The 21,544-nt window shown below is 36.7% G+C and overlaps 1 protein-coding gene across 3 annotated transcripts in view; it reads right to left on the bottom strand.

Moving 5' to 3' along the window:
* Positions 1 to 21,544, bottom strand: part of LOC126470398 (transcriptional adapter 1-like) — a 178,391-nt gene that overhangs the window by 94,271 nt on the left and 62,576 nt on the right. For 2 of the 3 annotated variants that reach the window (XM_050098242.1, XM_050098241.1), the window contains 3 exons: positions 20,271 to 20,307; positions 18,954 to 19,154; positions 9,320 to 9,520 (listed from right to left, as the gene is read on the bottom strand). In XM_050098242.1, coding sequence (XP_049954199.1) covers positions 9,320 to 9,520; positions 18,954 to 19,154; positions 20,271 to 20,276 — 408 coding nt within the window. In that variant the 5' untranslated portion in view covers positions 20,277 to 20,307. The remainder of the gene's footprint in view (positions 1 to 9,319; positions 9,521 to 18,953; positions 19,155 to 20,270; positions 20,308 to 21,544) is intronic. The other variant, XM_050098243.1, reaches the window with a different exon arrangement.

Here is a 21,544-nt window from a genome sequence, read left to right as displayed (position 1 = left end):
CCATATGTTAACAGTCACCTGAGTCAACCCTGCACTAGGCTTCACAATGCTGGTGACCTGGTACTCACTCCCCAACACTCTCTGCAACTGATGGCCCACACTACTGGCATGTGTACTATCTAACAGCAGAACCTTCTTCTTCCTATTAGAATTTGCAGCAGACTTGGGCTCCCTAACTGATGAAGACTGCTGCATGTTTCCTACATCTACAGCTACAAGAGGCTCATCTCCACTCAACTCTGACAGTTGGTCAAATCTACTGGTTATACGCAGGTAAGCTTCTTGCATCACTCATTTGTTACAATTTTCCTACATATGTGATACTGTATCAGTTACTCCATGCAACTGTGCTGTCTGGGCATTTTTGTTACAGAAAGTACAAGTTCTTCTCAGAAGTCTTGTGTTAATCATCCTGACCATTTCTGTTACATATGTGGTAAATATTGTCAAGAACAGCTAAACAATGGAATATAAATGATTTGTAAAACAAAGTTATCGGGCATATGTTGGAAAACAACTTGGAGAACAAGATAAATGCTGGGCCCCGCACAACATTTGTAAAACTTGCATGGAGTCACTTCGATACTGGAGTCACAGAGGATGAAAAGGGGCTTCCATTTGGAATACTGACAGCATAGACAGAGCTAAGAAACTACTTTGATGAATGCTACTTTTGTGCTGTGACTGTAAAAAGTATGAATTGATACAAAAAGTGATCTTGGGTTTCCCCAAACATACAATCACTAAGCCGCCAATCTTGCATAGTGAAGATTTGCCATTACTGGTATTTATGTCCTCATCAGTCAATTACTGTGACTATGTCAAAATGGTAGACAGTCAGAGTAAAAGTGAATTCGAAGAATGCAGTCGTACACTGCAAGGTTTTTCTCAGAGCAAGCTAAATGAGTTGATTTGAGGTTTAAATTTATCTAAGAAATCAGCTGAGCTTCTTGCATTAAGACTAAAAGAAAAACATTGCCTCCAGCCTGGCGTATCAGTAACATCCTGTCGAACTAGAGAGTGTGACATTCTTTCATATTTTAATGAGATAAGTAATATTGTATATTTCTGGGCTTTTAAATTTAGTGGGTCTTCCATTATCCCAACCAAAAGACTGGGGACTTTTCCTAGATATCTCAAAAGAAAGTTTTAATGTGTGTTACTGCATAAGGGAAATAAATTAGCTTCGATCCCAATAGCACATTCAACTACTTTTAAGGAAGAATATAAAAATGTTAAACTTGTTTTAGAGACAGTTTCATTTCATCAACATCAGTGTGTGTAGATTTAAAAATGGTGAATTTTTTATTGGGTCAGCAATTAATATCTCTGTTTTCTTTGCCTGTGGGACAGTCATGCGAAAAATAAACATTGGAGCAGGTACGACTGGCTGCCAAGAATGAAACTGACTATAGGAAAAGATAACATTATTCACAAAAAGTTGGTCAGTCGGGAAAAAATCATTCTTCCACCACTACATATTAAACTTGGGCTTATAAAACAGTTTGTTAAAGCTTTAGATAGCATTGGTAATTGCTTCAAATATATTTGTCAGTCATTTCCTGGTCTTAGTACAGAAAAGTTAATAGCAGGAATTTTTGATCAGCCACAAAACCGTACTCTTACAAACAAAAATGATGCAAACCATATGACTCGAGTTGAATTGGAAACATGGAAAAGCTTTGTATCAGTTGTCAAAAACCTTTTGGAGACTCACAAAACTGAAGAATATTCCACAATAGTAGACAAAATGCTCCAGAATTTCCAGGTAAGAGCTAATATGAGTGTCAAGTTGTATTTTCTGCACGGTCATTTAGATAAAATTTCCTGACAACTTGGGCGATTACAGCAAAGAACAAGGGTAATGTTTCCACCAGGATATCAAGATTATGGAGGAAAGATATAAAGGACGATGGGATCACCATATGATGGCAGACTGCTGCTGGAACTTGCAGAGAGAATGTTCAGACAAAAAACACCAAAGAAAATCCCAGGCAAAACTTTTTCTTAATTCTTATTGATATGTTTTTGCTGTTATGATTAATTTTACTATTCTTTGCATCATTTATAGCACTTTGTTTGAAATCATCTGATAATTTTAAAATAAATGTTAAAAAAATTTTCTCTTCTTTTTAATAACTTAATTTTCAGTATAAACAGATTGCCTTTCTCTCAAAAAGTAGAATCAATTCAACAAAAATATTATTATTTTCATATTCAGCAGACATAAATTACCTGAAATAGATCAATAAATCTCATCGCAATGAATCAGTGTTACCCATCATAATTTATGTCTTGTCATTTTGCACTGTATGAGACTAAAGAAACACATTACAAATCTGGTAAAAGTTAACATACAAATTTCTAAATTAAACTGTCATGCAGCTTTATGAAGGCAGAAGAAATTATCCACATATAAGACAGCTTATTCATATCTGTAACATTTCAGAGAAAGTAAACTCTTCAGAGAAGTGACCAGAACAAATGTTTATCAGTGTCATTGCAATGGGGGCTACAATTTTGTGACTGCTACATGCTGAGGATTTGGGGCATAAAATAGATTGTTTTATCATGTATGTTTCAATGAGTTCATATCTAGTAGCTTCAGTGGTTAAATTATTTCCCGACACTGTTCAAAATGTTCTTCAAAAACCAGTTGTTAACTATCTTCCTGGAAAACGATTTTGTTGGTAGTGTACACTACATGTTCAAAGGTGTGGCTGTGGCTACATGGTGACTGGAAACAAATTACTGCATTTACATTGAATTACTGTTTCAATTTCATAAAATGATGCAAACCATACCACAAAAATATGCCTCAAATCATAATGGTGGCTTCACCATGTTGCACAGTGCCTAGGTGAGAACTATGGTCGGACCATATCATTAGCCCACATAAACTACAATTTTTAATCAGCAACTCAAGCTACATTTTACAGTCACATGAGGTCAAATAATGTGTTTCAACAAATAACACAGCTGCTAGTTCCAACAGCATGCTATTACTGAAGGTATATGGCACTGACAAAAAATACCACTGCAGGTATCTCATCAACATGGTTCTTGTAATTCCATCATTAAATAATTATGTTGTCTGGCACGGTTTCACTTGTCTGTTCCTATTTTGATGGTCACTGTCAATATGCAGCAATGGTCAACAGTTGTGCCACACCCTGGAGAAAGAAGCCCTTCAAAAATATCATCTCAGTACACTCCTGATACTGTGGACCAAGGACAGTTGCAAGTTTGAGGCTTTCCTAAATGTCATAGTAACATACATAACTATGATCATTCTAACTTTCTAATATCATCTTTCTTTACAATGTATGGGTTCAAATGAAATAATTTCTACCCTTTCGTACAATACTGGTGCCACTTCATTATTAGAATAATGCTATCTCATGAATTTTTACACTAGTGTGCAATTAATTGGGATAGAAGTAGTTACTGTCTATTCTCAAGGACATGTATATAAAAGTGTTATTGTGTGCTGATGATACACAGGTGGTTACTTAGGTTTTCTAAATTCACAACATTTCACTGACCAGAATCATTTGAGAGCATTCAGTACTAAGTGACACTCGAAGTCCATATCTCAGTACAAATGTGAAACCATTGTCACCATTGTAAGCAGCTTCTGACACTTCTCCAACTGATATCACCTTCTGCTGTATTATGTATTCAATACATGGGTACATAACTACTTGCATAAACAATTTCACTTAAGACAATAATATAAAAAATTTTAACAACATAGAAACTTTGGAGATTCCCGAACTTATTGTGAAACACATTTTGCTGCAATATGGTAGGTCAAAGTCTACAATAATAGAATGTTGAAGAGTTTCTTAGTTCAAATGACATCTCATGCCCTGCGAGACATCCTATATGATGAATGCTTATCATTATCAAGCATTTAATTGAACATTAATGGGCATGTTATCCACGCATACTGTGCATGTAAACATCACACAGAATAAGGAGGATTTGGTGCTATTATTCATCAATCTCATTACAAAACTGACAAATGAGACATTGCTATATTAACTGACATTTTTGTCTGTGGGTTTACTGTGATTTCAATTCTTAGGTTACAGTATTTAACAATAATAAACTGTCTCCATTCACTACATGTTTCCTGTTTTTATTACACTGAAGTGCCAAACAAACTGGTATACACATGTATATTCGAATACAGGATCCCAAAATTTAGCGAGTTTTCTTTCTCCTTTGTGTGTGTCTGTTAGCAACTCAATGTTCCTGCTATCCAGTGAGTGGTCTCCATTACCCCTAAATCATATACAGTATGACAGGAACAGGCAGAACATGGCACTGTGGTTGACAATGCCTATGTAAGACAACAAGTGTCTGGCACAGTTGTTAAATAGGTTACTGCTGCTGCAATGGCAGGTTATCAAGATTTGAGAGAGTTTCAACGTGGTGTTATAGTCGGCACACTAGTGATGGGACACAGCATTTCTGAGGTGGTGATAAAGTGGGGGTTTTCTCATAAGACCACTTCATGAATGTACCGTGAATATCAGGAATCTGGTAAAACATCAAATCTCCGACATCGCTGCGGCCGGAAAAAGATCCTGCAGGAACGGGACCAACGACAACTGAAGAGAATCTTTCAACAAGACAGGAGTGTAGCCCTTATGCAAATAGCTGCACATTTCAATGCTGGGCCATCAACAAGTGTCAGCATGCCAACCATTCAACAAAACATCATCAATATGGGCTTTTGGAGCCGAAGGCCCACTCGAGTACCCTTGATGACTCCACAACACAAAGCATTATGCCTCGCCTGGGCCCATCAACATCAACAATGGACTGTCGATGACTGGAAACATGTTGCCTGGTCAGATGAGTCTCGTTTCAAATTGCATCAAGCAGATGGACGTGTGGGGATATGGAGACAACCTCATGAATCCATGGACCCTGCATGTCAGCAGGAGACTGTTCAAGCTGGGGGAGGCTCTGTAATTGTGTGGGGTGTGTGCAGTTGGAATGATATGGGACCCCTGATATGTCTAGATATGAACTCTGACAGGTGACACGTACGGAAGCATCCTGCCTGATCACCTGCATCCATTCACATCCATTGTGATTCGAACAGACTAGGGTAATTCCAGCAGGACAATACGACCACTCCACACATCCAGAATTGCTACAGAGTGACTCCAGGATCACTCTTCTGCCTTTAAACACTTCTGCTGGCTACCAGTCATGAACATTACTGAGCGTATCTGGTTGGTTGGTTGGTTTGTCGGATTGAAAGGACTAGACTACTAGGGCCATTGGTCCCTTTGTCCATTAACTTGAAACCCCCACAAGGAATAAAAACAAACAATGGAGATGACAAGAAAGACACAGACAGAGACCAGACAAAAGGAATTAAAATCACACCAAGTGTGACAGTGGTTGGCCAACAATTAAAAAAAAGTGACATATGTCCTGCTACAGAGTTGCACCTGCTCAGGTGTACGTGTGTGTTTATTTTGCATAAGTTAGTTCTAAAGAAAGACATCATATAAAAGCTTAGCAATGTTTTTAGTCTTGTTGCTGTGACTATAAAAGCCTCAATGTATCAATTAACCAATGAGTTATCTTTACTCCTGTCATTATTTATATTCCACCCAGAAGTTCCCATTATTCAATTAGATATAATGTGCATATTCAGTATTATTCTCATTACTCCCAATATTCTGTCAAATAAATGTAAATCCCAATTCAGGCATGAAAAAGACTACTGAATCAACAGGATACGAAATTCGACCTCAAGAAGTTAACTGTATTGTTATACATGTATGGTATGCACCAAAAATTGTAAGTCCATAAATTGTAACTGTCTAGAAGGTCTTATACCTCAATTATGTCTTGCTTAGGAAGAAATGAAGGAAAGTAGGTTATAGCTGAAGGTCATAATGATGGCATGATCATTTGAGAAAGAACAGTAGCTTAAATGGACACATCTGGAGAGGAAACCAGCCATGTTCTAATCAAAAAAATCATTCTTGCATGTGAAGTGGTTTAGGAACGCCATGAAAATCCAAAAGTCTGAACCTCACTACTAAGAAACATCACTCTAGTATCATATTATATTTAGGGTACAACAACTTCTAATACAAACAGGATATTTTAAAAGCTGTCTGAAAGAGGTATAAATTTCCTGCAGTTGTTCCAACAAATAACAGGTGTCACAATGTGTGTCTGAGAAAAAGGTCACTGGTTTATAAAGCAATGTACTTTCCTTCCACTTTCCTTAGGGAGTTTGGTGCTTGTAGGCATTGTGTGGAAAACTGAGTGTGAATACATGGTTTAAATTCATTTCTGCTGTATAAAAAAGAAATGACCAAATCCAACATTAAAGTAAAAATATGTGTGTGCATGCGTACGTGTGCACGCTCTAGCTCCAGAAAGTATTGATTCCAAAACCTATGACATTTTCTTTCTCTCGAGCCTGTCTCTCGACGACTCAACGCTTCTACTATTTGATGAGTGGTCTTCTTTACTTCTAAATTATTTATATTCTACCATAACTTTCATACTTCAAGAATAATATATAGCTATCATAAAACAGGAAATAATAAAAGCAGATCCCAACCTGCGAGAAATTATAGTGGTTGGGTAAAAATGAAACTAAACATGACAAAGTATATGAAATCTACAATACTTGAAAAATGAAGACACAATTCATTTACCCCAAATATCATTTTACCTCATTTCCACATAACTTAACTTCTTACTTTAACAAAGACTTCTTTGTTTTCCATGGGACAGAGTGTGGTCTAGAATCAATTACAAATTCCTAATACCATTTACATGTTCCTCATACAGTCTATTTGAGTGTATATCAAAATTTCAGTAAGGCTTCCCAAGAATGTTTCTTAATATATCAGGTTAAATGCTTTGCAAAAACTTCCTCTGGAAATCTATCTTTGGGTGTTGACCAGTAAAACTGTTTTGTAGTTTATATACATTTGAGAATATACGATTATTCTATCCTAAATCAACCATTGTTTCATCGGTGTTCTGATCTGAATTTAAAATCATCCTCTTTTATATAAACAGCCACGCTTATTTGAAGTGTTGTTATTATGAAAACTACACACTGACTAAATGAGAAGATTCTTTGTAGTCCACAAACTGTCCAGCCTACGCTGTTGGTAGCTTTGTAATCTTTCATCATGTAAACTAAATGATAAGCTCGCAAACCGAATAATATTCAAGAAACGGATTTGGCCCATTCCCCAAATTTGGAATGACTATGGTGTGATTTGTTTTATACTATAAAACACCTTCAATTATGTGAAGCTATGCTATGTTGATGAACTCTCTGCCAGGCACTTAAGTGTGATTGGCAGGGTATCCATGTAGACGCAGATGTAGATCCACACGTCTGTATGTAACTGAGAGCTTGTTTTGGATTTGGCATAGAAAATATTTGATCATCCAAGTATTCACAAAACTCAGAGCTAGTCACAGCATGGATTCATTCTGATGGTGTCCAATCCCCCTTTCTTCCTTGGTTTCAACATCAACACTTTCTGATTTATCCTCGCATTTAATCTCAATCACTACAACTTCATTTTTAGATTCTGGATACTCCTCTTTCAAAACAATCTTTACATAATCTTTTTCATATTTATTACAGGCATCACAAGGTTCCGTAACAAACTTAATATCTACCTGATTCTCTGAACTGGCTTTTGGTTCTGGTTTGACTTACACTGCCTCTCGATCTAGATGGCTCCTGGTAATTTTCATTGCATTTATATATTTCTCTTCTATTTATGTCTCTTGATTTCTGAACAATCTTCTTTTATTTCCAAGCATGTCATACCACAAGAATTTTCTGTTGTACAGTGCATCTACAAAGTCTCTCCACAGCAGTGAGATCCGCATGTCTCACCTTGCGGGGCATGGAAGATTGGCAGCACATTCACGTCACTGTGTAAACTGGGGGCTGGGATTCCCTGATAGTGGCTGCAGTTATGTTGAGAGAAGAGACTCAATATTATTACAATTCACCAATATCACAGTACATGAAGGAAGAGCATATCCTGACACTGTTAACTTGCAATCTTCATAGTACAGATTATTTCCTTCTCTGTATTGTTGTTGCTATCTCATGAATAGTGATAGTTGAAGACTGTCGAGGTATTATGTCTTGTCACTATGTTGTGAATGAAGTAATGTACTCCTATAAAATTTGCCCCCATACTGGAAAAATGCATCAAACCCTCTCAATCATTGCAAAATGCACAGGATAGGAAATAACATTCCAGTCAAAAGTGTTTGCTTGGAACAAAATAAATAAATAAAAATACCAGATAACCACTTGAAGATGAGAGGAGAGGAATAACCCTCAACAAGTAGCACAGATATAAACATACACACCATATGTAGTTCAATGTGCGGCTGTGGTGTGTACAATTCAAAAAAAAATATATATATATATAACTGTGCATTGGGTGCGATCACATTCTCTTGACTAAAATTCTATGGCTGACAAAATTTAGAGAAAAGGCAAGTCTCACTATGTTTCTCAATACACAAGAAATAATTCTTGTATTGCTGTTCCAGACTTCAATGAACTTTCCTAAAGAGATAGCATGAATTGAAAATTAAATTGCATTCAATGCATGCAGCTTAAATTGTACCACTCTGGCATTTAGTTTTCACTGTATGACAATGTGTGCTCATAACAGAAATCACTGCATATCTCAATTTCTGCTGAAAACAGAACGGCAAATGTTTTGCATTCACCTATTCACAAAAGAAGAGGACGTTCCATATTTCAAAGATCACAATAAGCATAAAAAGGCCAAGATTTGTAATGATCCAAGAAATTTGACATACTGTGAGAATATGGCAGATTTCAGTTTGAAATGACAATTTTTTGGAAGTCTTCTAATCACTGTACAACCACTCTGTTACATATGTGGCAAAGGAAGGATGTGCATTGCTTTCAGTTAGTTTGCATTTTATTAGAGCAGAACAACAAAGAAAGTTAGTTGGCACGATCCTAAGCAAACATTCATTGTAGAAGCTTACAATTTCCTGTATTTCTGGCAACAAAACAGTTGGCATATGCCTCCGGCACACAAAAAAATAACATGCTAGCTTGCAAATTTTCTTTACTGCAAAATCTTTACAAAGAAAGACTCCGCAACAGGAGGGTAACCAAGATCCTCCACACAATAGTTCCTTCCTTCAGTAGCATTTATCAGTCTCTTCATAATTTTTTTCACTGAATTAAACTAGTCTGCATTTTAAACTTAATTGTCATATGACACAACGCTGAAGTTCTTACCAACACTGCTGACATAATAAGCTTTACAGCACCATCCTCTGCCCCTTCAAGACCATGCTCCCATGCACCAAGCATAGTCCGACTATACATAAATGGAAAATCTGGCAGAAACCTTTCCTGGGCCAGAAGTCGAACAGCATCCTGTTGCGCATGTGACGGTATTTGTTGCATAGGAAGCATGTAGTCAAAAACGTCCACAGGCTGAAAGAGTTCACTTTATTTAACATCATATATGAACCAACTTTAAATTTAGAAATTGCATATATCTATACATGAACTCAAAACTTTGACTTAGTTGTCCTACCTGAAAACATACCTAAACAAATATTTACAGTTACACCAATAGTCAATGTGAACTCATCACCAGCCACCAGCAGTCACTCAGAGCAGCACTACGACATGCACACTTTTTGGTAAACTTCCAAATACTTTATTGATTTTTCATGTGAAAAATTAGTAGCACAAATGTACGTACATAGGAGTGAAGATTGTGTCACAATAACCAAAATAAAGCAAGATTCTATAATATCATAAAAAACAACAGTTTTCTATATGTAATGATTACTGAAAAAAGACAAAATGGAGAGGTGGTAAGAAAATAGTGGTTGAAGACAAACTTGCAGTCCAATCAAGGGAAAATGGAGAGTAAATCCAAAATGGCATACACACAAAAACAGGGCTAGGCATTTACATTACCACAAGCTTGAACTGACAAACATGTGTCTACCTTCAACACAATCAGGTAGGTGAAAACAACTAAGTCTGATGCACATACATAAATAATGAATATATGCTTTGGTTCATTTAGCCAAAAATGGACAGGAGTGGGTGGAGAGAGGGGAAAAATTATAATGTAATATTGAATTCAACAGTACAAGTTAAACAAAGCATGAGGGGGAAATATTGTAAACATGGAATAAGATAAAAGATTGGTGCATTTCTGCCATAGGCCTGACACTACATACTGGTGTAATTGTACTGCACTCTCATTCAGTTACAGCCTTGAGCAAGTTTTCCAATGATTTTCTAATAGTGCTAAGTGATTACTGAAGAAAGTAACTACAGAAACAGTACTTCCTTCATCCTAGATGTTTATCAAGTTAAACTGAAAACTGCTCTCTGTATTCAGCTTTACAAGATAGCTTAGAGCATTTCTGACAACAATTACAGTCATAAATACATTGGAAGGAGAGGAAAAGTATGTTCCAGCCAGTTGATCCCCTACAATTTTAGCTGCTCTTAAAAATGATGAAAATTAAAGACTTGAGTTTGTATATATTTACATTCTGTACCATTCTGCAAACTGAGAGTGCCACACAGACCAGGAGAGCTTGCTCACACTAGAGCTAAGGAGCTTCATAGCAATGAAAATTTGGAAAATCTTTAAAAATATTCACTATAAAAAATCATAGATAATTTTGCTTGTTTCATTGTGCAGTTATCCTACATGGTCCCACGGAACCTTATTAGCATGATCAGCAAACTTTAAGCCATACATAAACTGACAAATGAAGTAGCCAAAAGCTATCAGATTATACAGGGGAAGCTAAAGAACTGATAAAGCCAGAAGTAAAAAATGCAAATTAAGGTGCAAAGCAAAATGTTGTTGGTAATGGTACACACTAAAATGTGGAACAATTATAGTGAAAGTATTATAAGCTTATCAAACAAAGGGATTCTCTAGCTATTAGTTATCATCTGGAATTCTCACAATGAGAGTTTTTAGATTTGTATGATATAATTCTGGAGGTCTCACCTCAGATTTAACAGCATTGTTTAGTTGCTACTGGCTACTGCATAACATTACTTCTTTAACTAATGAATACACTGTCCTTCACAATTGCTGTAGAACAGAAGTATTCTTTTTGAAGCAGTTATAACTGCTCCACCTCCCTGCAAAACAGTGACCTGCAGTTCATTTGTGACTCTGGATACAATCAGTGATTCTTCGTATGGCAGCACTGGTGGATCTGCAGATTCTGGATGTGTTGTCCTGATGATCACTGTGAAATTCTAACGGAGTTACTTCTCTCAAAACATTAGGAGCCTCAGACAGATTTTAATGTTCCTCATAACAGAAGTTCCTATGGTCAATCTGCACCTCAAGAATAGAATAGGGTTCCATTCAAAGGATATAACAACTACTCTGCACATTTGCCTCCTCAATGTAGAATCATCATCCTCGACTTTGTGACATCTGACAAACAATGTAGGATTTGCTATGAGCCAAAGTATGCTTTTATAAATGTTCTTATGGCCTGATCTCCTGCACTGCTGGATTGTAGCTTTTAAGTCAGTGGTTGGCCTTATGCATCCCAGCTGTGTTGTTTTTTTAGTGAGTTGTTTGACATTACCATTCTCAGGATCATCTGGTTGAAACAGACACAAAGTATCCATTATAGTTCCAGTCCACTAACCGTGGATCAAGGAAACAGTGTGAAACTTATAGTTTCTTGCTCCGCTGCACTGCATGTGAATGTCACAATAGGCAGTTTTGCATCACAGTCTCTCTGTTTGACATCAACAGACATCAGAAACATATCTGCCAACATCTTACTAAAACATTCTGTGAGGCCATTTGTCCAGTACCTGGTTATCAACCTGTAGATGTTGTTGCATTGTGAAATTACTATTGACAACGGGCTTGACTGAAATAGTCAAAATATCCACGGGTGTGCTGCCGGTCTATAGTGTCCAACGGGCACAATATTTCGGCGATCATACATGTCGCCATCATCAGGTGAACTGACGGACTGAGCTCCTGTGAACGTGCCGGCACGGAGATCCGTACGCTATGATTGCGACATGTATGATCGCCGAAATATTGTGCCCGTTGGACACTATAGACCGGCAGCACACCCGTGGATATTTTGACTATCAAATACGCCAGGAGAAACTCAAGAATTGACTGAAATAATTTTCTGTGATTAGAGGTCATTACATGTAGAGCTGCATGCTACAAAAAAATATAGCAATTTCCAGAGCATCAGCAGTCAGTACAACTTTGGTGACAGCATAACAGGTGATGCAGTCAGCATGCTACTAGATAGTCCTTCAACTCTGTCAACTTAAGAAACTTCCCCAAGAGGTCCATGTCAATCAGGTGAGATGCAGCAGCTGCAGGATGAACCGGTACTAGTTGTCCTGCAGGAATCTGAGGCAGGTGCTTCTATCACTGGCTTTACAGACAATGGCTTACATAATGTCTAACAGGTAAGTGAGGCCTGGCAAACAATAACTGTTTCTAATTCTACCAAGAGCCTTCATAAATCCCCAATGGTCAGCCTTCAGAGCAATTGGACTAATTCAGTATGATAGGCCATGAATGACTAGGGATGATGAAAAACCATTCCCATCCCACTGGGCCATAATTCCTTCTATACAATGTGCTATCTATTAATTTGAATTCTCCTTTCACAGCCTTCTCTAAGACCTCTAGGTCAATTGTAATACTTAATTTTTCCATTTGCTGGGCTGCAGTGTTTATTACTGCATCAATGACTGTGATATTTCCAAAAATGTAACGTTTCTCCCACAGATCCATGAAAGGCAATTAATGTCCCTGTGCTTGCGTCCATTTCTTTATACTACCGTGACATCGTACACTCAAGCTTCGGTGTCCATTTTTAAGATTGACCTGATGGACGCTTCAGGTTGGCCAGCCAGCATAAAGAACGGTGATCAGTTGCAATAGTAAATAATGGTCTGCCATATAAATAGCTTCAGAACTCACTGATTGCCTGAACAACTGCAGCGGACTCTCTCAATCACGGAGTACTTCTTCTCAGAATTGGAGAGTACTCTCAAGATCTAAGCTATCATTCTTCCAGCATCTTCCTGGATTTTGATTAGAAATGCACCTATCCCTTAAGCACTATCATCAGCAGTAGTTATGTTTTAGAATTCTTGTCAAAAATTAACTTCAGCCGGTGAAGATGTCACCATCACTTTATAGATACAGAAAGACCTAGACCTTTCTGGCTCCTCATTTAAAGAATATTTGGTGTCTCTCTGGAGTAGTTTTTGTAGTGGCTCTGCCTTGCAGCTAAAATCCTTCATGAAGCATGTGTAGCAGGAGCACTTGCCAAAGAAGCCTCTTATGGCCATTACTTCTCCTGCATTGGGATGTCTCGTTTCCATTTACTTCCTGGGCAACAAAGAAACACTTTCTCAGATTCGGACCTGTGCCATGTAGTTTAAATGGTCTTTAAATGTTTATGAGGAAACATCAATGGCACCCAGGCAACAAAGATGGTACAGTAGGTTGTCCACCATGCATTCAAAGGTTGCTGCAAACAGTATAACTTTGAACTTAAGGAGGTTATCAGATACTATGAAGGTAATGAGATGTTATGGAAGCAGTCTTTTCCCATCAATTTTGTCAACTTCAACATATCAATAACCAATCTGCATATCCATAGTGCAGAAATGCTTCATTCCCTTGAGGCAATCAAAGGCATCATCAATTCATGGCAGTGAATATATACTCTCTTTGGTGATTGTATTCATTTGCCAGTAATCACTGGAGAAACACCTTGAGCCATCTTCCTGCTCTACGAGGACCACTGAGGAGGATCAAGGACTCCCTGATAGCTGAATGGTGGTGAATCACAGCAGCTTTTCCACATGCTTCTTAATTATTCATCATTCAGCTGGAAACACACTTTAAATGTGTTGACTGACAAACTGATGAGAGGATGATCTCTTGTGTTGATATGGTGTTTCACATTGAGTTATCTGGTCTGCAGTGTCTCCTCTATGGACTTGAATGCCTCTGAAAACTGAAGCAGAATGACAAAAACTCACTGATATTGTTCCCCCGTCACTTTTGCATAATCTGACACATTGTAATTTAAACAAAACTTTCATGAGTCTAGTCATGGGAGGTGTTGCCCTAACTGCAATCTGTTAGCCACGCAAATCTCCAAACTGTTGAATATAAGTGAAGACTGGAAAGCACAATGGTCATGATATATGAGTGATGGCCTCACCTTGCAGCAGCTCATCAACAGATTCAGTTCTACACTAACAAACACTGTAGTCCATATAAACAAAAAGCTCATTAGCAGTACCAGAATACGGGGTGTTCTCCCTGTACCTTTGAGTCACCAAAAAGTAATTTCATATGATGTGCACATGCCTATGGCCACAATGTCTTCCACAACCACATTACTGGGATGTTTCGTACACAAATATGGATTCATTACACATTATCACTCTCTTCAGATGTGAAAGCAAATGACGTCAAGGCACTGCATTAAAGTACTTCTCAACACAGGATGAAATGCACTTTTATTCAGCTTGATCCCATTAATGATTTTCCCTCTTCCAATGCCTTCAGATACTCATGTAACTTCTTGGCAATGAAAGATACCCCATGAGCACACAAGGAAAAAGCTCACATTCATGAAGACGACTGCAGAAAATTTTGGTTGATGTTCACCAACCTGTAGCTGCTTGGACAGGTCACTGCAGTCAATCAACATTATGCCACTCATTCTGACAGACTGTGGGCAAACAAGTAACGATTCTATCTAACACGGAGAGGTCCCCAGTGATGGAATCGACTTTTTGAAACTACCTATACAGTGATGTATATTAAGATCCCAAGTATCACAGCCAGCAGCCACACTCCTTGGTGGGCCCTCATTTGTGAGTAATTGACAGAAAAAATTGTGGAATTTTGCATGATGCTCGTTAGCTTTGAAAAAGTACTGATGTCTATGAGACTGGTCATAGGCTGGCTGTGTAGCTTAATGGATAAGGTAAGTGCCTCACATGCAGAAGATTGTGAGTTCAAATATCAAGTGCTACATTTTTTTTTTTTTAATTTGTATTATAAGGACTTTGATCAGTATTTTTATTCAATTAATTGGTTTAAATATACACAGTTATTGTTTCTACTCCTTTGCCACATTTTAATCATCATATTAACTTTTTCATTTGCTCTCAGTTTTCTTATCATTCTTTTTCCACTTGGAAACTTTCTTCACATGACTGTAATTAATTTTATGTATTAATTTTGATTTAATTTCCTTCAGTTTATCATCCTACCTTTTCATCTATGTTATTGCATATATTATATCTCTTCCTCATTTTGCTTGACTTTTATTTTACTTATAATCCTTTCTTTTTTAAATCTTCATCTGCTATACTGTGTCCATAGTGAAATAGGAATTCATGCTTTAAAACGTTTTTACGGCAATTACCACCTTTTCACAAAAAGTACATTTTTGACACTACTGCACAGTCAATAGAAATCCATTATTTTGTCTTTTGTTTCTCAACTGACAGATCAGCATTTCAAATGTTTAAATATTATAAAAGATAAATGAATATAATGAAATTCATATTCACAAAAATTCTGAGTGGAAAAAAACAATATAAAGAAAAAATGAGAACAAATAAAAAAGTTAATATGGTGATTAAAATGTGACAAAGGAACAGAAATAAAAAATTACATTTAAACCAATTAAGTACATAAAAATAATGATCAAAATCATTTTAATAAAGATTTAAAAATAAGAAAATGTTGAGCACTTAATGAGATTCGTAACCACAACATTCTGCATACAAGGCCCTTACATTACTAAACCAATCCATACATCTGTATTCTTTTAAAGCTAATGAGCATCAAGCAAAATCCTTAAATTTTTGTTTCGTTTTTTGTTTTTTCATCAATTACTCACAAACGAAGGCCCACCAGGGTGAATGGCAACAAGGTGTGATACCTGGGATAGTTGGTTTCAAAAAGTCTATTACATTACTGGGGACCTCTCCTTTTATGTGTAGCTGCTTACAGCTAACTTTGCTTTGACCTCTGAATAGTTCACACTGTTTGAAAGTGAGTCTACAATAATTAAAATACACTTTAGGACATCCCAGAAGAATCTGATTCTTCATGCTGTAACTAACCAACTTCCATTCTACCAATAGCTGCTGTGAAACAGATTCCAGCAAATGCAATGCTGAGACACTGGACTATCATTACTGCTACTTGCATCCAAGGGGAGTTTGGTACCAAACACTTATGACACCTGGAGTTTCAATACTTGAGCAATGCTCCACTGTTCAATCAGAATATTGGAGCATGATCAAACTGTAGTTCTGAAGCAGCAGCATTCCTCATGTGGTATCTGCTGTAAACTCAAGTATGTAATTTTGATACTTTTCTACATAATTGCCTCCATAGCTAAGACCTTCATTGCAGCAGCTTCTTTATGCCTCATCATAAACTGTTGCTACCTGTGATGATAAATCAGTGGGTCACTATCAATTTCACATTATATGAGGAACATTACCAGTAAGGAATTATTCTGGATACAGAGTGAAGTCAAAGCCAGGCCAGATCAGGGTTGAGAAGAATGAGGGAACCGACCCCATCCAATGATTATTGTGTTATGGGTGAATATTATCAAGAATTTTAGAACATCTTTCACTTGTTTGCCCGGTCACTTAAAATACCCACATGAACCTTGCCAATTAGATCGCAGATGCTCTCATACTTCCACCTTCAAACTGAATCACTGCCCAAGCCTCACATGAAGCAGACACTGTCATTCTGTTCATCTTTATGAACACTTACTAACATTAACCCACAGTTCACAATTAAATGCAAAATCCATATTTCATAGCACAGCACATTCACAGAATAGGGACCCCATCAAAGTGTTTCTTGGGTTCATCAATGGACCTTACCCTTCATGTGATCAATTATGTCAGAAGCAGACTTGAAATTATTCTTCTGCTCTGTTCTGTGATAAAGGTCTACAACCACCAGAATACTCTGCTTTTTCATTAAATCCCATTGCACCTTGCAACAAAACAGTGTATTAGTTTGACAAATAATTGATCTGCAAATAAATGATTTGTATTAAGTGGCAGAAAGAAAAATCATGAAAAAAAAAAGAAAACACGGATAGCATGTATAAAAATAATTATTAGTACTCATTTTAGTAGACGTATTATCATGGTACTTGTGCCTCCTTGGCTTTTTGTGAAACACAGTAGCTATTGATCTTGGAATTTTTTCGAACAATTTACAAAAGCGCAAACAACAGCTGTATGGCATATTAAGTTTGCTCTACTGCAGAGACTAAATTGTGAACAAGTTCTTTTATAGAATTTATTGCAAGTGCTTTTACATCTACTATGGAGAGATTGGAAAAAATCATTTTATTTTAAGGCCAATTTCAGTGGCTTTTTGTCAAATTTGGTTATTTTCTGGTAATTTTGTGTTATTTTTCCAATGTTTTAATTTTTGGTGGTTTATTTTTGAAGTACATTATATTACTTATTTTTGTCTTACTTCGTTCTGTTTCACAGTTATGTTGAAAACAAATATCTACCAATTTATACATCTACTAACATCACAGACCACATTTATATACATCACTGAAAAAATTACTTATGTTAAACTCACTAAAGCTAGTCAATTAAAGAAGAAAAGTAACTCTGCAACCATACTCTGTCGAAAGTTTTTCAAAATAGAGCCATGTCATAACTTAAAAGCTCTCTTCTGAGAAATTATGCCACCAATCCACCAGCACTTCACTACAGTGCGGTAACAGTTCCCTGGAGTCTACATATGAACACAAAACATTCAGTACAACATAAGACTTTTGACAATGTCCACATTTCCTCCTGGCATGGAAAGTTGCTTTTCCACTAACTTATGAAGAGATTTGTATCCTTCGGAACATCTACGTAGGTGAGACATGACACTCCGGGTACACATATCAGACTCACTATCATGTTAGCATTAACACAGTTCATCATTAACATCCTATGACTGAAACAAAACCCTAGGGCTGTGAACTCAGACTTGCATGGATATGTGGTCACTGGAGTTGTCAGCCTAGTTTGAAGGTGCAACCCAGTGCATTTTCTTGTTTTTTCACCTCTGCCAAAAGTGTCTGTCCCTTCATAATTTTCAATAGTTTATTGGCTTCCCCACCAAAAATTCCTTTTCCCCACAATAATGAAGCACTCTTCAAACTATTTTTATCCTTTAACAGAAATAATAGTTATACCACCAATTTATTGTTACTGATTGCATTATTGTTATGCAACATTTTCCTGTCCCTACTGGTATATAAGTACTTAGTGAAGAATACAATTAAGTAACACTACAACATTTTTGGATGTACTGTAGTGCTGTCAAATATGTTAAACTACTGGCTTTCACTTTCTACGAATAAAACATTTGAGTACAAAAAAATCCAGATATATTAACTGAAAATATTTGTTTAGGCATATTTCTATTGACTGTACCTGAAAATTTTATCAGAATTATTAATATCAGACAGCACACTGCAACTGATGTCTTCACAGAAAAATTAATTTCATGATACCGAATTTAAACTACCTTAAAGAAAATGGAGCTAAAATGTAGATACACAGATGTCACCAGTGCCCCACAAAAATCAAAATTATGGCCTTATAAACATGATAGGCAAGGAAACAGAAAATTAAGAGAAGAATAACATAAACAGAGTTACAATAACAGCACAAGAGGACGCCAAGGCATGCAAGCAAACCCAAAAAAAAAAACCATGATATTTGTATCAAAGCATTAGTTGCACGCAGTGCTGCTCTGTAGAAATTAAATAGTGAGTTTATGAACATAACTTACTTCAAAACCACCACGTTCAGCACGGTTGCGACGGCGGCCCTTTCCTCCACGGCCACGGCCTGAATTTTCATAGATAGAAGGTGGATGCGGAGAAAGGCGGTGACATTTTGTGATCAAGGTAATAATAAATGCATTGTGTAGGTGCACTTGATCTGACGTTAAGAGCTTCCTAGCCGACTGATCAAATTCTTCCTTGCTTTTCTGCATTCATAAACAGAAACTTCTATACAAACATGGAAATGTTGACTAACAAAGAGTAACCTAAGAGAACGATTACCTACCAAATTGCCTCCAGACAGAATAAAATTTGAAACATTTAGTTAGAATGTCTACAGATTTTTGAAAGCACAACTGAATTTTTTATTTTTTTCTCATATGATGGTATACATCATAGGTAATGAATAATGATTATATCTTTAACAGAATGAAGTTATTAGAGTACATGCACAAAAATGAAGACAACTACCAGAGTACAAAGACAAGCTATTCAATGAGGCACAACAAAATATTTCTGCACTAGTGAGGCAACACAAGTGCAAATTTAAACTAGATAAGAAGTAGTCCAACAGTAACACACTTATCTTCTCCTCTGCTGCATTCTTCGACCGTACAATAACTCACGACCCACCAAATTACAATTTATGTACTTTTTTTAACGGCATGATTTAGAGTAAATGTGTATACAAACACAGGAGAAGATCACAAAAAAGCAAAGTCAGATGGAGATACAGCAACATTAGTAGGCTACAGTGTGCTGAAGAGACAGGATAGAGAGTAGACAGCAAATGGTGAACAGGAAGAAACAAATGCTATTATACTACACTATAAAAAGCTGTTCCAACTAAAAAGCTGAAATTAAAACAGATGGTGTGCCAAACATGAACTGAAAATAGTATATAGCAGGGCAGTTAACAGGACATGTGAACAGCACTAATGATGATTAAACCACTATTTAGGTGGTCTGTGGCAGTCTTAATGTTTAGCAATCTTTCAGTGCTACAATCTCCACAGGTTCCACATCTGTGCTCATTCTGATAACCAGAAACATGATTATATGTGGTTTAGGTTAGAGCACAATGAATGTTTCAGGTAAAGCCTACAATGCATGTACCAATGGTATCATGTCATAAGTCAGTTCACATTTTTCTTAATAAATTACAATGTGTTAGTGCTGCGCTACTGTGACAAGTCAGTCTAAACAAATGTGAGCAACATAGCCCCTCCCAGAGCTGTTTCCCTCATCTTATGGATTTATTACTGTAAAGCAATTCCAACTACACAGGAAAAGAAAAGGTAGGCCCTGTAGTAATTTCATACCTTCATTTGAAACCATAATCGCAAAAGCACCAGATACCTACAAAAGAAATTACCAAATAATCAACACACAGCACTATGTGAAACAAATTATTAAGTTTTGTTCTTGAAATAAATGAAAGCCATGCTATAAAATTTACATGAATATATTCTTGTATTTAATTTACTGTCAATAAATCTTACACAACAAAACATGCCTAATCATCAGTATAGGGAAACTTTGTTATAATTAGTTTTTGTTTTTATTCCTTATTACAAGCAGCCTGTGCTCCACCATCAAGTAGTAATTTTGTCACAAGCTCACAGGGCTGCCTTTCATTGATAGGCCTTTAAAACAAGCAGATTTTGCTCAAAACATGTTATTCTGAGAACTGAATTATTTAGTAAATGCAAGTGTGTTTATAAACACATTTGATGTGACCCTTGGGGCGTGTAGAACTTGTTTTTGAGCATGAACTTTACAATGTTGGTGTTATTAGCACATAACTGGACTGAAAAATATATATTAGTTTGTAATGACGAAACTTATGTTTAGCAGTGTGTCTGTTTATCATCTTTCCAGATTATATTAATCATCCTGTAATACTTTAACATACAGTGGAGACTCGGTTACCCAGACCTCAGTTATATGGACTCATGATTATCTGGATTGTCAACTGCGAGCAAATATTTTTGTAGTCTAGTTGGTGTGTACACGGACATGTCGTGCTGGCACCACCCGGCCGCACCCCATGTGACCTCTGTCCTGTGCATTTCATTACCGTTTCAGTTAGACAGTTGCCAGTCACTGCACTGTGTCATTTCTATGATTATAATGTCACAGCACAAGAGACTGGTGTTATTGCTCAAGAAAAAACAAACATTATTGATTCATTAAAAAAGGAGAATGTGGTTGTAAGTTAGCTGGTAAGTATGGTGTAGATATTTCTGTAAGTGATATTAAGATGAATATCGATTCAGTTATCTAGATTTTTGATCATCTGAATGACAGACAACAACAATTAATCTGATAAATCAAGTTTCCACTTTAGGTCAATAGACATTCAATTACTTCTGAGTGTTTGGAAGGTAAGAGATGAAGTACTGGCAGAAGTAAAGCTGTGAGGACAGGTTGCGAGTCATGCTTGGGTAGCTCAGTCGACGGAACATTTGCCTGTGAAAGGTAAAGGTCCCGAATCCAAGTCTCTTTTCAGCACACAGCTTTAATTTTACAGGAATTTTCATTCAGTGACATACTGTTCTTTGATATAAACACACAGTTTGGTTACTACTAATAA

Source organism: Schistocerca serialis, chromosome 3, assembly GCF_023864345.2.
Source record: "Schistocerca serialis cubense isolate TAMUIC-IGC-003099 chromosome 3, iqSchSeri2.2, whole genome shotgun sequence".
NCBI lineage: Eukaryota > Metazoa > Arthropoda > Insecta > Orthoptera > Acrididae > Schistocerca > Schistocerca serialis.
Note: the sequence above shows the minus strand (reverse complement) of the source record. Positions and strands in the feature narration are given on the sequence as shown.